This window comes from Triturus cristatus, chromosome 5_2 (genome assembly GCF_964204655.1).
Source record: "Triturus cristatus chromosome 5_2, aTriCri1.1, whole genome shotgun sequence".
Lineage (NCBI taxonomy): Eukaryota > Metazoa > Chordata > Amphibia > Caudata > Salamandridae > Triturus > Triturus cristatus.
This window is the reverse complement of record NC_140588.1, coordinates 21737255-21754613: the sequence shown is the minus strand read 5'-3', so window position 1 is coordinate 21754613 and position 17359 is coordinate 21737255. Positions and strand designations below refer to the sequence as shown.

General features: G+C 50.5%; 1 protein-coding gene across 1 annotated transcript in view; it reads right to left on the bottom strand.

Moving 5' to 3' along the window:
• ICE1 (interactor of little elongation complex ELL subunit 1) overlaps positions 1-17359 on the bottom strand; it is a 591393-nt gene that overhangs the window by 357868 nt on the left and 216166 nt on the right. The window contains exons 8-9 of the mRNA XM_085606774.1: positions 6060-6142; positions 5708-5747 (exon numbers count right to left, since the gene is read on the bottom strand). Coding sequence (XP_085462900.1) covers positions 5708-5747; positions 6060-6142 — 123 coding nt within the window. The remainder of the gene's footprint in view (positions 1-5707; positions 5748-6059; positions 6143-17359) is intronic.

Genomic DNA, 17359 nt, shown 5'->3' with positions numbered 1-17359 from the left:
ACGCCCCTAACTTTCGTGTTGAGTGGGATCGTGGGGGAATCGTTAATGTGCGTTTAGCTTTTTGATAACAAATTTGGATACATTTAACGATCCATCTGGCTATACCTGCTTTGGAAATGGCGTTGCCCTTGTGTTGTGGAGAGAAGGCAACGAAGAGTTGTTTAGTCTTCCTAAAGTTTTTAGTTCTGTCAATATAGTACATGAGGGCCCTCTTTACATCTAGTGTGTGGAGCATTCTCCCAGCGACATTTTGTGGGTTTTGAAAGAAAACAGGCAGTTCAATGGTTTGGTTCATGTGGAACTGCGATATTACTTTAGGCATGAATTTGGGGTTGGTACGTAGTACGACCCGGTTTGCGTGAACCTGTATAAATGGCTCCTGAATGGTTAGTGCCTGGAGTTCACTAACTCTCCTTAAGGAAGTGATGGCAACCAGGAAAGCCACTTTCCAGGTGAGGAATTGAATCTCACATGAATGGAGAGGTTCAAAGGGCGGACCCATTAGTCTGGTGAGGACCAAGTTGAGGTTCCACACCGGTGCTGGGGGGTGCCTTGGGGGAATCACCCGTTTAAGTCCTTCCAAGAAGGCTTTGATGGCAGGCACTCTGAATAAAGAGAGGTGCTGCCTGTTTTGGAGATAGGCTGCTATTGCGGTTAAATGGACACGTATTGAGGTGTATGCCAGATTGCATCGGTATAGGTGTAATAGATAGCAGATTATGTTCTGAATAGATGCGTCTAGCGGGTCAATGTCATTGTTGTTGCAATAAATGACAAACCTCTTCCATTTGGCTGCATAGCAAGCTCTGGTAGTGGGTCTCCTAGCCTCCTTAATGATCTCCATACAGTCAGGTGGCAGGTTTAGGTAGCCAAACTCTAGGACTTCAGGAGCCAGATTGCCAGGTTCAGCTGTTGCGGATCTGGGTGCTGAATTTCTCCATGGTTCTGCGTCAAAAGCGCGGGTTTGATCCGCAGCCTTTGATGCGGCACCACGGAAAGTTCCAGAAAGGTGGTGTACCATGGCTGGCGCGCCCATCTTGGAGCAACCAGGATGAGTGTCAGTGAGTGCTGTCGCAGTTTGCGTGCCACCAGCAGTATCAACGGCGCTGGGGGAAAAGCGTACGCAAATCTGCCGGACCAGTTCATCCATATCGCATTGCCCTGCGACTGTGGATGTGGGAACATGGCGGCAAAGCTTTGGCATTTTGCGTTTTCCCTTGTGGCGAATAGGTCCATCTCTGGATGACCCCACTGCTGGAAGTACGGTTGGAGTACTGATGGGTGTAACTCCCACTCGTGCATCTGGTGGCTGTGTCTGCTGAGCAGATCCGCCATCTGGTTGTCCTTGCCTGGGAGGTGTTCCGCCATGAGGAATATGTTCCTCTGAATGGCCCACTTCCACATGCCCTGAGCCAGATGAGACAACTGTGGAGAGTGTGTTCCTCCCTGCTTCTGTATGTAGTACATGGCAGTCATGTTGTCCGTCAGGATCAACACGACCTTGTTGCACAGGTGTACTTTGAATGCTTTCATTGCCAGGAAGATTGCCATCAGTTCCAGAAGGTTGATGTGCATCTTCTTTTGTTGTGTAGTCCTTAGTCCCTGCACTGTGTAATTGAGTACATGAGCTCCCCATCCCTGGAGAGACGCGTCCGCTGTCAGTATTATTTGTGGGACAGGCTCTTGGAACGGTCGGCCCTTGCAAAGGTTTTGTGGATTCCACCAATGCAGAGAGTTGTATGCCCGACCGCTCACCAACACTAGGTCTTTTAGTTGCCCGTGAGCCTGATTCCATTGACATGCTAGGCACTCCTGAAGCGGGCGCTTATGTAGTCTGGCGTGTGGGACTATGAAAATGCAGGAGGCCATCATGCCTATCAACTGCATGAACACTCGCGCCGGAAGGGAGTGTTGAGGTTTGAATTTTGAGATCAGCAGTTGCATGCTGTTGATTCTCACTAAAGTGGGCTGAGCTGTGGCAGCCAGAGTGTTGATTGTGGCGCCTAAGTACTGTTGTACGTGCGCAGGTTGGAGACTTGATTTTGGGTAATTTAGTGAGAATCCCAGATCGTGAAGAAGGTGAATGGTGTGGGACATGTGGGTGGCACATTGTTGTGCTGACTTGGCCTGAACTAGCCAGTCGTCCAAATAAGGGAAGACGTGAATATTTTGTCTTCGCAGATGCACGGCCACTGTCGCCAGGCACTTGGTAAAGACCCTGGGTGCTGTTGTTACTCCGAAGGGGAGAACTTTGAACTGATAGTGATTCCCTTGAATAGTGAATCTGAGGTATTTCTTGTGTGTAGGGTGTATTGGTATGTGGAAGTATGCATCCTTCAGGTCTAGCGTAGCTAGGAAATCCCCCTGACTGAGTAGTGGGAGAACCTGTTGGAGGGTGAGCATATGGAAATGCTCCGATAGTATATATAGGTTTAGGGGTCGCAGGTCTAGGATAGGTCTGAGCGAGCCGTCCTTTTTTGGGATCAAGAAGTACAGAGAGTACACCCCTGTGCCCTGCTGGGCGATGGGCACTACTTCTATGGCACCTTTTGCGAGCATAGCAAGCACTTCTTGCTGGAGTAAATCCAAGTGTTCGGCTGACATAGGACGGTGCTTTGGTGGTATGTTGGGTGGAGTAGAAGTCAGTTCCAGACAGTACCCATGTTGGATGATGTCCCTGACCCACCTGTCCGTGGTGATGTTCTTCCATGCGGACAGGAACAGCTGGAGTCGTCCCCCGACAGGTGTTAAGTGGTCGGGGGTAGGGAGAGGGCGTCACTGTTTGTTCTTTGCGGAGGACCTGGTGTTGCCATATCCACGTCCCCTGCCCTTGGTGCTGGATCCACGATATCCACCCCTGTTGTTTTTGTCGTAGGTGCTTTGTGTGCCACCTTTAGCATACTGTTGTTGTGACCCCTGACCCCTTGACGTTCCCCTATTTCCAGTGCGACGAAAGGAGCCACTACGAAATTGCTGCGTTTGTAGCGCCCCCATAGATTTGGCAGTGTCTGTGTCTTTTTTTATTTTCTCTAGGGTAGTGTCAACGTCTGGGCCAAATAAAAATTCTGTGTTAACCGGTAAGTTCAGGATATTGTTTTGGATCTCGGGTTTGAAGCCTGGGATGTGTAACCAGGCATGGCGTCGCAGCATGACACTTGTGTTTATTGCCCTGGCCGCTGTGTCTGCTGCGTCTAGGGCGCATTTTATGGATGCATTAGTGAGGAGTTGTCCTTCTCTAATGAGGAGTTCCGCTGATTCTTTATACTCCTCTGGTAGATGTTGGAGCAGTGACTCCAGCGTGTCATAATGTGACCTGTCATAACGTGCCAGGAGTGCCTGTGTATTGGCAATGCGCAGGATATTCGCTGCTTGCGCTGCAATTCGTTTGCCCGATGTTTCAAGGACTTTTGACTCTTTGTCTGGGGGAGGAGCATCACCAGTCGTCTGTGAGTGGGCTCTTTTGCGAGCGTTGGCAACCACCATAGAGTCTAATGGCAACTGACCCCTAATGTATTTAGGGTCACCGGGTGCAGGCTTATATTTCTTTTCAATCCTGGGGTTTAACACCCGGGCTCTTGTGGTGTCCTTGAAAATGTCTTTGGCAGGTTTCAGAACCCCTTTAAGCATGGGCAGAGTATTGACAGTCCTTTCTGAAGATGCGAAAGTGTCAAGCAGGAAGTCCTCCTCAATGGCGTCAGAATGTAGCTCCACCCCATGATGAGCAGCAGCCCGTTCGATAAGGGCATTAAATGCGGCCGTGTCCTCTGTAGGAGATGTTTTAATGTTGTAGAGTTGCGCATCCTGAGTATGTGGCGCGATACTTTGGTCTGTGGGGTCATCCCACACCTGATCAGGGTCTTGTGGTTCATCGGGATCTGCGTCCCCGGGATAGATCGTATCGTCCCCACCATATTCCTGCATCGGGTCCGATTCAGAAGGGGTAGGAGAAAAGGACTGCGGATCTAATTGGAGGGGATGGAAGTGTTCTTGTAGCACTGGTTCCTGCTCCGCCGGTAGCTTGCGTTTAAGAGGAATTTTGTATGGCACCTCTTCCCTGACTGGCGTTATTTTGCGCTTGTGGAGCATTAACCTGCCAGTGTCGGCGTCGATAAATTGTGGCCCCGAAGAATCTTGTTCTGTTAGGCCAGTGGTGGTGGACTGTGTGTGTAGGACACGTGTCCGAATCTGAAATAGTTTCGGTGCCGATGGCGGTGGCAGCCCAAATGTAATGTTGGTGGGCTCCGATTGCGCTCTACAGGGCGAGGTAGTGTCGGGACCCGAGGTAGAGTGGAGGGCTACCCGGTCACGGATGCGTTGTAGAGATGCAGAGACCTGCTGCACAGCAAACTGAGATGGTGGTTTGGTGGGCATCTTGGTAGTAGGCGTCGAGGCCGACCCCGACTTTTTTGTCGGAAGGGGGTCACTGGTCTGAAGGGATGCATCGATAGTCGACGTAGTCGAGGACTTATTCGGCATTGGTGCTTTAGGCGTCGACGTAGCCGAGGCGGCCATCTTGACTGCGGAGGTTACGGGCTTCGGTGTTGGCGCCGAAGGTGTCGGTGCCTTATGGTGCCCGAGGGCGCGCTTCTTCTGTGCGTCGACCGCGTCTGCTGCGGTGAGCTCGGCGCCGAAGTCTCTCTGTACGCGTTCGGAGCCGACGACTTTTTTCGGCGCCGGGGCAGTGGACTGTTTCGACGCCTTTGATCCGACCACCACCAGTTTCACTTTCGATTTTGAAGGGACTGGAGCGATGGATGTGTTTGGGTTTAACAACCCGGTCGTCTTTGGTAATAGTGGCTCTTGCAGAGTGTTCGATGCCGGGCCGGAGGGCGGGGCCGAGGAACCATGTATTAGGTCTTGGGTAATGCCCGAAGGCGATCCCTCGACCGGAGCCGGACGACGATGTACAGTTTCGGCCTCCGTTTCGACGGATTGGCCTAGCTCCTCGGGAGAGCTGTCTTCTTCGGCCCCATAGGCTTCGTCGAAGTCCCCTACCTCGTCGACGGCTTCTTCACGTCGAAAGAGCACTTCGTCATCGTCGTCCGATTGGGAACCATGCTCTGAAGCGGGGCTAGAGATTATTTCTTCCACGCTCTCGGCGTCCTCGTCCTCGGTGCTGAATATATTGGTGGGTGCGGGTGCTGCCTGCTGCGCCTCGAGCCTCGCTGCCCGTCGGTTCCGTAGAGTTTTCTTGGATCGGAACCGTGCGCAGGCCATGCATTTCGATTCGTCGTGATCCGGCGAGAGACATTTATTACAGACTGGGTGGACGTCGATATGAGGGTACTTGGCGTGGCACAACGGACACCTCTTGAACGGAGTCCTCGATTCCATCGTCGATCGAGCGTCGAAGTTTGGATCAATTCGGTCCGAAAGTTGGAAGAGGGTGTGGAGCACTAGAACTAGTAGTCGACACCGAACGGTAAATGTACCAACGAAAACTATAGGCCTTTTGGCCTAAAACCAAGTATTCCGATAGTTGCATCCGAACCCAATGGCGGAAAAAAACAATCTGGGGATGGAGAGGATGCCCATGCGCACTGTGGTCCAGGGGAGGAGTCACCCATCTCAGGATACTTCGAAGACTCTTCCAGGACAACAATGTGCAATCATCCGGACCCAACACTAGGCGGCGATCTATGCACAGATATGAATTCAGCAGCCCACATGCCTCGAACATATATTGAACAATAAAACATGTACTCACTTTTTTTCCTTCGGTCCTGGTGAAGTTCTTCCAGTTTTGCCTGTTAAATTAATTAATGTTTTGTTACTATATGGGACAGTAAAAAGAAATTTGTTTTAGAAACCTACAATTGCCACTGAAAAACAGAACTCCCAGGCAAAAACACCTAAAGGATAGAGCGGTAAAAGGGAGGTGGCAGAGTTGATAGCCTATTACTTAAGCACTTAATTATCGTAATGCATAAAATATCGCACAGGGAGCATATGTAAAGCAAAATCCTGGTCAGTGAATCTTTCCCAACTTAGAAAACACCTTAATTCAATTTTACATGAAGATGCATTCAATTGAGCATTTTGTACAAATAATGATAAACCTGTGTTTTCTTCAATTCTCTCTCAATAGTTTTCTTTTCCACCTTCAACTGTTTCATGTCGGTATTGTGTTTTGCTGCAGCATCTGAAAACAAAATTGTATTTTAATAAGATTATATCTGTTTCTTTTTTAAGAGTGATGTATGCACAGTTTAATGTTGCACTATTCAGATTATATTTGTTTTGCTTTAAAAAAAGATGTATGCAAAATTGAATGTGGTGCAGCGTCAGAAGTTCTCCGCATCCAACTTATTTTGAAAAGTGACCACAGTGCAGCACCAGTAAGCTGGTCATAAGAATTGTTGCATATTTTTAATGCGAATAATGTTCCGCGTTGCCAATACATAAAAACAAACCAGATGCCGCAGAGTGATGACATATACAAAGCATCATCATGCATACACACATATGGTTAATGTGAGAAAATGGGCTGTATTATATGGTGTAGTTGTGTGACCCCACCATCTAATACACTTACCAGCCCCTTTATACCTGGTAGGTTTAGTCTGTAAAACCCTCAGTAAACCCTCAGCTCAACCCTGGGTAGCTATGGCACTCATCAGCAGGACTTACACTGTTGTGTAGTTCCTATATTACCTATACAGGATCTGCACGTTTCGGATAACAAACTGTGGGTTTGGTGGCAGACTGATTAAAGCACCCCACTGGATACGTTAGCCTGTCTGTATTAGCTAGCTCACAGTGCCACTAGAATCTCCTCTTATCAAGGAGAGTATAGTCTCTAGCAACCTCAGAACAAGACAACCCTGATCCCCCAGGATCGTGGAAACAATATACTACTTTTCGCTCAGTCACTCGTGCTCACTTAGTTTGTCTCAGAGATACACAGAATCAATATACTGGACGTTTTCATAAGAATGTATTGAACAGTTGTTATTCTAGCATAGAATAGATGAGCTGCAAAAACAATTAGACAGTAGCAGAGATATATGATTAGCAATACTACAAAAGTGAAGGGATGGTATAGTTCTACCATCTTGCAGTAATCATGAATATATACAAGTACATAGAAAACATGATAATAAGTGCATACTCCTACTATGCCCCTCTAACTAGATGTACCCTAAATGTACCTAGCATCTGCGTAGGTCTTATGCCAGGAATCCCTCTAAGGTCTAGTCCACCCAATTACCTGAGAATTAGAGAATGTGGAACCCCGTCCTAGTCTTGAGTTGGGCACCCCACAAGAGATGTTAGACCACTGCTGGCTGGAGCGTCTGCATGCAGGAACCTCAGCGCCTCTGGTCAGTGTGTCAGCCGGGAAGTCACAGTCTCCTCTGTCTCTCTAAGCAAGTCCTACCTTGCTGTGTTACTGTGTCGGCCTAAAGGAGGACGTCGGCCCTGAACTTTATACAGAGATATTATACAGGAGATGTCAGTCCTGCTGTGCTTCCAAGAAACCTCATGCATAATGTATGAGATTTGAACTAGGGAAAACCCGAGTTCTGAATGTAGTGTTGTGTCTAGGTAAAAGGTCAGTGCTTAAGAACCGTTATGTATGTAATGTAGGGAAGAATATAGGTGAAAGCTTGTGATGTTACCTGCGCCTATATAAGGTACCTATATGGAATATAACAACACAGAGGGCCAAGTATTAAGCATTTAAACAGTTCCAAAACAATTAAACAAGAAATCAACAACACACTTAAGAGATCCAACACCAATTTATAAACGTCCTCTCTAGTCTGACCAAAGTCCAGTTGCCACTGGACTAACAGTCAGCTGTTGTCTCATCACTGGCCAATGCTTCCTGGGTCTATAACTTGCCTTCTGAGGGTCCCAGCTACTGTCGTACTGCACCCCTAGGTTCAGCAAACACGGTGCAACTCTGAGCATAAGGTCTTGGCCCTCAGTGCTGCACCGAGTAATTTCATTTAACCACGAACAAGCCTTGGCAGAGTCAACGAATAGGACAGAGAAATGTTTTAAAAGAAAACTTAGGCAAGTGTCAATGCGGTTGGTTAGCAGTACTTGGAACGCCCAACTCCGCGCAGGGAGCTATTAAGGGGGACCAGCAAGGTCCTCAAGAACAGTTACCTTCACAGGCGAAGCAGTACTTCAACAGTTACAGGTACTTCACCCATATTGCAATGGATGTCAATGGAGTGGTCTTGATGCACAGGATGAAGGATGCTGAAGATGCTCTAAGGATGCGATGCGGTCGACATGGGTCTTCCTGCAAGGATTTCTCAGTCCACGAAGTTGGTGAGGGGGTCCTGGTTTACAAAGTCCTCTACGGTCTGGCCAAAGTCCAGTCGATACTGGACTACCAGTTGCCCATTGTCACGTTCACCGGCCAATCCTTCCTAGGTCAATAACTCGCCTTCTGGGGGTCCCAGCAACTCTCCAACAGCACTCCCAGGCTAAGCGAGCACGGGTGCAACTTTGTGCATCAGGCCTTGGTCTCTGGTGCTCCATAGCGGCAGTGGTAACGACTTAAAGACTTTGGGCTATCAACTCGGCTCAGCAAGCTGCTGCTACTTGTGTCCCTGAACTGCAAACAGGAAGCCAGTCTGCTGGCCCTTAGAACTCTCTTGGCTTGACTGGGCTCTGGAGACATCTTCTCCTTGAGCAGGACATGGCAGGCACAGCCCATCTCTTCACTAGTCCCCAGGTGCAGTCCTTGTCGGTGTAGATTCTCTTTGCTGGTTCCGTGATGCAGCAGGGATGTCCTTCTTCGGTCCTTCTTTCAAGTCAGTTGAGATCTGAGGTCTGGGTGCCAGGGGTTTATGCTCAAAAAGTGCCCTCAGGGCAGGAAAGAGACAATGCAGAAGGCAAAGTCCGGCTTCATTATTAAAAGGATTCAACACTTCCAATAAAAACATGGTGACAATGAAAAGCTCCTTCGGTGGGACAAACAGGAACAGTGAGGAAAACCGATGAACCACGAGCAGGGCTGGGATAGACAACACAGTCATAAATCAGGACCAAGAGCAGACACAAAGTCTACTCTAAGTCTATAGAGTAGACAATAGATCAATTGCAGACAACTGAAGGTGTCTTTAGGCGAGACCTAAAAAGGGGAATAATCCACCAACAAAGAGAAAAAAACATCAAGAAAACAAAGTTCACCCTTGTGCAAAGATCCTCAAGTGACAAGTGGAAAATATGAACCAAAATGGACCCAATAAATCACAGTAGACTGGGAATCTTCCCTCGTACTAGGGATTAGAATTCAATAGCTCCCCATATTTAAACAAGCATTTGCAATGCAACAGGTCTCCCATTAGTTAGAGTTGGGTTTTTTGGCATTGTTATACAATTTTGCTGAATGTGTTTGTTGTGTACTGAATGTATTTGCCATGAGTGCCGTATTTTTTTATTACAACAACGCTGTGAGTCTTGTATTGTAAAACATGGCATCACCGAGGTAAAACTTAATTGCAAAACGCGCCATAAGTGGTCTATTATAAAACATCGGCTATAAAACATCGCACCGTTTATAAAAAAAAATGCAGCTTTGTTGCTATTGCACTAAAGTAAAGTGTTCAGCCTGTCTCATATTAAGGAATGAAAGGGACAATTCCACCCAAGATACACTTCTGGAGACTCTATAACATGCTGTTCCTCACTGTGTCTCTAGACCCACCACCCCCCCTTTTCCACACCAACATGTGAAGCGTTGCATTACTGTGGCGTATTACAAAAAACATTACCGCACAGTAGCCTTATTTGTCCCGTGCAAACTTATTACAAGTACAACATGACGGGAGGCAATGTCTACCACTAGCTCGTGATCGCAGCAAAATACCTCGAAGCGGGACAAAGCAGCCTGCAAACCCTTTTGGATCTTTGATAATATCAGGGTATCGTCCGCGAACAAGAGCAAAGTTATCTTCATACCGGCTAGTGTTGAAGCATCAGTAGGATATGTGGATGCATCTGGACAGGTCGTTTCCTCCGCTCAGCGCGGCGGCCGCTGCCTCCACGGCCCGTGCGTTGGTCGACTGGCTTTCACAGTGGGGGGTACTGGATATTTGGCGTACTCGGTGCCCCACGGATCGAATCTATTCCTATTATTCCTCTACGCATGATCTACATGTGCGGTTGGATAGGATGGAGGGATCCCCGGCGCTGCTGCCACTGGTGGAGAGCGCAGAGTATTTGGGGCGCACACACTCTGATCATAACCCCCTGAGGCTCCGACTTAGCTGGGAAGCGGGTCGTCCTCCCATACCCACGTGGCGACTCCAGCCCACGGCGCTTGAAGACCCGGACTTCCGCTCGTCGGTGGAAAACGCGCTCCTCTCCTATTACGAGCTCAATGAGGGCACAGCGAGCGACGCACGGGTGGAATGGGATGCGCTTAAAGTAGTGATTCCCGGTCATTGTTTAGGGACCACATGGAATATGCGGAGGCAGATAGCGGGGTCGCTCACCCGTCTTGAATCCCGGCTGCTCCAACATGAGCGGGAGGGAGAGGGGGGCGGTGCACCAGCACAACAGTTGGCAGACCTGCGCGCCGATCATGCTGAGCTCCTAGAACGCCTGAGGTGTCTGAATTATGCGGCACACACGGCCCGCACGCATGCATCGGCTGACAGGGCAGGTCGGCTGCTTGCCGGGCTACCCGAGCCCCAGTCGCGGCGATATGTACGCCAGGGGAAGAGCTTATGTGCACCCACCGGGACATTCATAGGGTCATGACAGACCATTATGCACAACTGTACCGTGCGCGGGGACACTGCTCGGGGGAGGATCTCGAGCGGTTTATTGGACAGGCGCGTCACTGCTGAGCCCTCAACTGTCCTCTTACACTGGAAGAGATAGGAGACGCCATCTCCTCAATGGCATCTGGGAAAACTCCGGGCCCCGACGGGTTGCCTACGGAGTTTTATAAAGCCTACCGTGAGCATCTGGTGCCGCACCTCCTCAAGGTATATAGGGCGGCGGTTGAGGCAGAGGCACTACCTCCCTCGATGAGTGAGGCCTACTTGGTGTCTCTACCCAAGGCGGACCGGGACCCTACGGACCTGGGCTCTTACCGCCCGCTGGCGCTTCTTAACACGGACTGTAAGATCTTAGCTAAGGTGCTGGCGGAGCGTTTGGCGCCAGTGGTTGCACACTTAGTCCACACAGACCAGAATGGGTTTGTGCCAAAGCGCAGTACGTCCTTGAACCTGAGGAGATTTTTCAGGGTGGCGGCAGACCGTACACGGGAGTGGCCCAGGGAAGGCTGCCTAATACTAGATCTGGAAAAGGCATTTGATTGCCTGGAATGGCGGTATCTTTCGGCACTTCTGCTGAGATTTGACCTTGGCTTGGAGTTTCTACAACTGGTGGGTCTCCTTTACAAAGACCCTAAGGTGCGGGTGAGACTGGGGCCGTATATATCCGACGCCATACCGATATGCAGGGGAACCCGACAGGGATGCCCACTGTCGCCGCTCCTGTTCGCTCTGGCGATGGAGCCCCTGGCAGCGGCTATACGAGAGCGGACGGAGGCTGGCATATCACTAGGGGACGCTGTACATCAGGTGTCACTTTATGCAGACGATTTGTTGGTGTATGTACGGGACGTCGACGACATTCCATCTCAGCTGGCCCACGTTCTGCGTGATTTTACTGCCCTTTCGGGGCTCCGGGTGAACGCCAGCAAATCTTACCTTTACGCGTTCGGCGAGGGGCGGCAGGACCCTGGTTATGTCTTAAATGGCACCAGAGTGCAGTGGAGGGGTGACACCTTCCGCTACTTAGGACTCCGCATTTACCGTCAGCCGGCAGACCTAATAGATGGTAACCTGGGCAGGGCCTTCACGGCCAATAAATCCCAAGTACGCTTCTGGAACACGCTCACGGTCACGGGCAGAGTGGCGCTGTCCAAAATGGTAGTCCTCCCGCGGCTCCTGTACTATTTCGCTAACCTACCTTTTTACATCCCAGCGGCCTTCTTCGCCAAGCTGTCGCAACTCCTTAGGGACTTCATCTGGGGGAATAGCCGACACAGGATGTCCCACAAGAAACTATACCTCCCTACGGACCAGGGAGGGATGGCGGCACCCTGTTTTGAGCATTATTACCTAGCGGCCCAACTGCAGTGGATAGCGCGCTGGTTAGCGGATAGGGGTCGTGAGGACACTGCGTCCATGGGCCCACCGTACACACTCGAGCAGTTGTTGGTGCTATTCCACCCGGCCTCCAGAAGTGCAACCCCAGCCCCGCTCCTCCTTGCGGTGGCGTACCGATGTTTCCGCAGAAGCCTATTCCTTACTCGACACGTGCTCCCGTACGCGCCAGCGCTGCCATTGGAAGCCTCCCCCAGTGGAGTGGGACCGCTTACCGCCCTTGCGCTCACACAGTGGCGAGAGGCAGACATTCAGACCCTAGGAGATCTGTACCGAGACGGAGAGCTCCTTTCGTGCGACTTGCTGGTGGAGGAAGGGGGACTACCGCCCGGACAGTTCCTGACCTATCACTCCTTAGTTCGGACTGGGTGCTTGGTGGGGGGACATGGCCGTGGAGCCCGGCCAGCACCTTACTATACAGTACTTGCACGTTTTGGGAAGGGGCTGCCACCTGATTAGGTGGTTTGGGGCATCGTTGAGGACGCACACGGCGATTTCCCTAGAGCCGCTTAGGCACAAATGGGACGCGGACCTGGGGAGGCAGTTGACAGATAAAGATTGGGAACGCATACTGAAAGGCCCGGTGCGCATCCCTAGAAACATGCGCCTCAGACAGATACAATTATTCGTTATCCATAGGGCATATCTTACTCCCGCGGTTCTTAACAGTTAATACCGTCACGCAAACGCACGGTGTCCTAGATGCGCTGCACCGGGGGCCGACCTCATACATATGCTGTGGGGCTGCTGCAAATTGCACTCCTACTGGCGTGCAGTTCACGACTCCCTGCATACTATAATGGGAAGGGATATATCCTTCCACTGGGTGGTCTACCTACTGCATCACTTTCATAGGACGCGCACAACCAAGGTAACGTCTTGGTTTCTGGATTTAGGGCTCGCGGTTGCAAAGCGCCTCATAACCAGGCGGTGGAAGGCACGGGACCCGCCCCATCCGCGGGCGTGGGGGCGCTCACTCGCTGCGTGGGCCGGAGCGGAGGGAACTGCTATTAGACGGGAGGAGACACTAGGGTTGAGGAAGACGCCCATAGCCGCGCAGTGGGAGGAGATGCTTCAGGCGCTCAGGCATGCCGAGGAGGGGGATGGGAGGGATGAGCAGGGGGGGGGGGGGGTGGTAGTCGACGTCAAGTCGGGCAGCGGGAGATCCGCCGGAGTCACCTCGTAGGGTTCCACACACAACACGCATCCGCATTGAGCGAGAGGGGACAATGCACCCGAACACGTGATTATGTGCCGCAGTTTCGTCACTATAGGCAATCGGGGGAGAGGGGGACTACACGGGGGCAGGGACAGCGATAGACACACTGGAGCTGGTCTACTTTTGAGGTGGTTGAGGTTCTTTATGTTTGTTTCCTTATTGTTTCTGGACAGTAGCTGCGGATTCGGCTGCGGGACTCACCGGGATATCCTGACGAGCCCACGCGGGGGAATGCAGGACTGCACATATCACTGTTTGAGATTTATGCCTCATTAGGGGTTCAATGCAGCTGGGCGGAGTTCATCAAGCTGCGACCTAATTATGTATCTTTTCAGTGCGCTACGCACTGCTGTTATACTCGGGGAGCTCGTATGCTAATGTACCGAATGTCTGTACTGGTGTTTGGAAAAACAACAAAATTAATAAAAACAGATGTAAAAAAAAAAATCAGTAGGATATGTGGAGAAGTACTGGACACCCCTGTTGATAAATAAAGAAAACAACATCGGTGCCAAGCCGCACCCTTGTCATACCCCCTTAGAAACCGGTAACCTATCTGTGACATTCCCCTGCGTTCCCCAACGTACCAGTGCAAAGCTTGAATCATGCAAATTAACTAGAATGGCCAACAGTTCTAATGGCATCCCCATGTCCATAAAAGCTCTCCACATTTTAGAACAGGGGACCAAATCAAATGCGGATTTGAGATCAATGAAAGCCGCCTAGATTGTGCCCCCTCCTATACAAACCAACCGCCAGTATATGAGCACAAACCTAAAAACCTGGTCTATGGTGCTAGTGTGGGGTCAAAACCCCGCCTGCAGTGGTGTTAAGATGTCTGTTTCTTCTATCCAGGCATGAATTCTGCCCAAAACTAGCCTAGCAACAACCTTCTGAATGGAATCTAGAAGGCGTATTGCCCTATAGTTGCCTGGTAGTGAGCGATCTCCCTTTTTATATATAGGTAGGATTTCAGCACCTGACCATGTATCCGGAATTGGAGCTCCGCTAACAATAGCATTGGCAAGTATCTTAATATAGGTTACCCAATGTTCTTTATCGTACATGAACAAGTCCGCCCCTATAGTCAGGACCTGGGGCCCTTCCTCTCTGGATCAATCGTAATACAGATTCGACCTTGAGACTGGTAAAACAGAGTGGTGGTAGGTGTAAGCCATTGGGGAATATCAGCACTATAGTTGGTGGCAGTAAACTGGGCCTCATAATGTGAGGTCCACAGTTCAGGAGCGACATGATTAATTGGTATCTGTGTGGGTTCACCTACACCCCATTTTACAAGCTGCCAGAATTGGACCATATTTTTCCTTTACTAGCTGCTAGCAAATCTTACCAGCGAGTCTCATCCCAATCCTTCTTTGCTTGTAATTGGGTTTTCTTATACCTAGCCCTTGCCTTTTTAATATCGTCCATAACTTTGGATCTAATGGCCCTTGATAGTACCTTACATGCCTCTCTGCAAACTTTATTATACCACAAGGCTGCTTTTGTGCGGGGTTTGGTCCTGAATTTGTTGGCTTTGATAAAAAAAGTTTTTTAATTTCTTAAACAAATCATTATGGACCTGAAGGACAATGGAATTACTGTCCTCCTGGGAATCACAGTTTTGAAGAGTGGTTATCGAACGGACAACCATTGTCTTCATCTGTCCCAAATCCTCATCATTATTATCCTGGCCCATCTAACTCTCCTCAGATCGTTTGTGAGCGTTACCTCTGCTCTTACATACTCTGCAGCCCTATTATTGAGGTTAGATAAACCTGGTGCCTGCAATAATAATACCAGCGGGTTATGGTCACTTTCAGTCCGTTCCTGCACTGACATATCCAAGAGGGATGTCCAGAATTCGACTTTAAGAAGAATATAATCAATGTGGCTACTTCTCAAGCCGTTATTAAAAGTATGGGCACCAATTCTATCAGACTGCGACCTCCCATTTACTGCCCTCAATCCCCTTTCCAGACACAGCCCTTTTAACTGTAGTGAGGCCTCAGTCCATTTTTAATTGGGCACAGCTCTAGTTGCGAAATGTTCCACTGGGCATCTTCCTCTATGCTGAGGTTACCATCGTCAAGGTCCAATGGCTCAAAAGAGCAGTTAAAGTCACCTACTATTATCAGGTTACAACTTCCCCGCAGGCTTTTTATGAACCTGTCGAGGAGGGTAACTACAATGAATCCCTTGCCACCCAGCAATCCCCTTGCATAAACATTAATAATCATGACATCAGGTTCCTGTGCCTTCCGAAGACGAATGGCCATGATGTCCGGACTATCAATGTATACTTCCTCCACTGCGTAACCCACTTGCTGTCTAACCCAGCAGGTAAGACCACCTAAGGGTCTGACCTCCACTCTGGCGGAAAGACTGGCCGGAAACCCCAAGGAAGGAAAGGGGGTGTGCCAGCCTCTGCCAACCCCACCCCTCAGGTGGGGCAGGCAAGGTGAAGCACATCTCTGGGCTCTCGCCATCTTGAAGATGGGAAGCTGTGAGAAAGTGCCATCTTTCTTGCATGGTATGCCCCCACTTTTTGCTGAATTGCTGAATGTACTTTTGACTGAGTGTGCCCTGGACTCCTGCCAATCAGGTGCCCAGGGCCGATGTTCCTTCCCTAAAACAAACAAATCCCAAATTGGCAAACCCTGGCCACATGTCAGCCCCTGGTAAATGGCACCCTAGGTACCCAGGGCCTTGTGACCAGGGAAGTCCTCTAAGGGCTGCAGCACTCATTGTGCCACCCTTAGAGGCCCTATACCCTTACACACACACACTGCCTTTGCAGGCTGAGTGTTTGGGTGCAAGACAAAAACAAAGTCGACATGACACACATCCCTGTGTGCCATGCCCATCACCTACACTGTCATGGCATACATCGGCCACCCCTCTAGCTGGGTGCCTTATGCCAATGGTGTGGGCACAGGAGCAGGAGCCCTGTGCCCCTACAGTACCCAGGTCCATTCCTGAGCACTGTAAGTGCAGTGCTGCCATTTAGGAGTACATGGTGCTGAGAGCTCGTCAAACACGAACTCCACAGCACCATAATGGCAACACTGAAGACTGAGAAGTTTGGTATCAAACTTCTCAGCACATTAAACCCACACTGATGCCAGTGTGGTATTTAATGTACCAAGCACCCCAGAAGGCATCTTAGAGATGCCCCCTTAAACCTAACCTACAATCCACGTCTGCTCTGAGGCTGCCTAGGCTGGACCCCAGGGTGGGGGAGCCCCTGCTCTCCTGGGCCTGCAACAATGCACATCCTGGTCGAGGTGCTAAATCGCCTCCCCCGGGATGGGCAGGGGGAAGCTTCAAAGGCATGCCGCCTCTGTGAGCTTCCCCAGGCCACTGCAACCCCCCACTCTGGCGGGAAGCTTTGGCCGGAAACCCCAAATAAGGACAGGGGATGTGCCAGCCTGCCAACCCCACCCGTCAGGTGGGGGAGGCGAGGTGAAGCACATCTCCGGGTTCTCGCCATCTTGAAGATGGGAAGCCCTACCCTATCAGGACTAGGATACTGCCCCCCTCCCACAGGAGAGAGGCAGGATAGGGGGTGTACCCACCCCAGGACAGGGACCCATTGGTCCCTGCCCTTCACCTACCTGTAACGCCCCTAAATCTAGTATTTAGGGGCACCCAGAACCTTCCTTCCCCAGATTCCAGATTCCAAAAATACAAAGAAAAGAAAGAAGACCTGCCCTGCAGCTGCTAAGAAGAGGAAGACACCAACTGCTTTGGCCCCAGCCCTACTGGCCTGTCAACCCTCGAACCTGCTCCTGCTCCAACCCGGCATCTCTTGTGGCCCGCAACCTCACAAACCCCGGAGGACCTGGCTGCCTTTTGGCTCTAAGCCCCTGGGACTCCCATGAGTAGAGGCTCTACTCAAAACCTACCTCTAATCCCTGGCAGCAGCCCGGAACCGCGAACCCAGCACACTCTGCACCACAAGGACGACCCCACGGCGGCTGTGACCCCGAGTCCG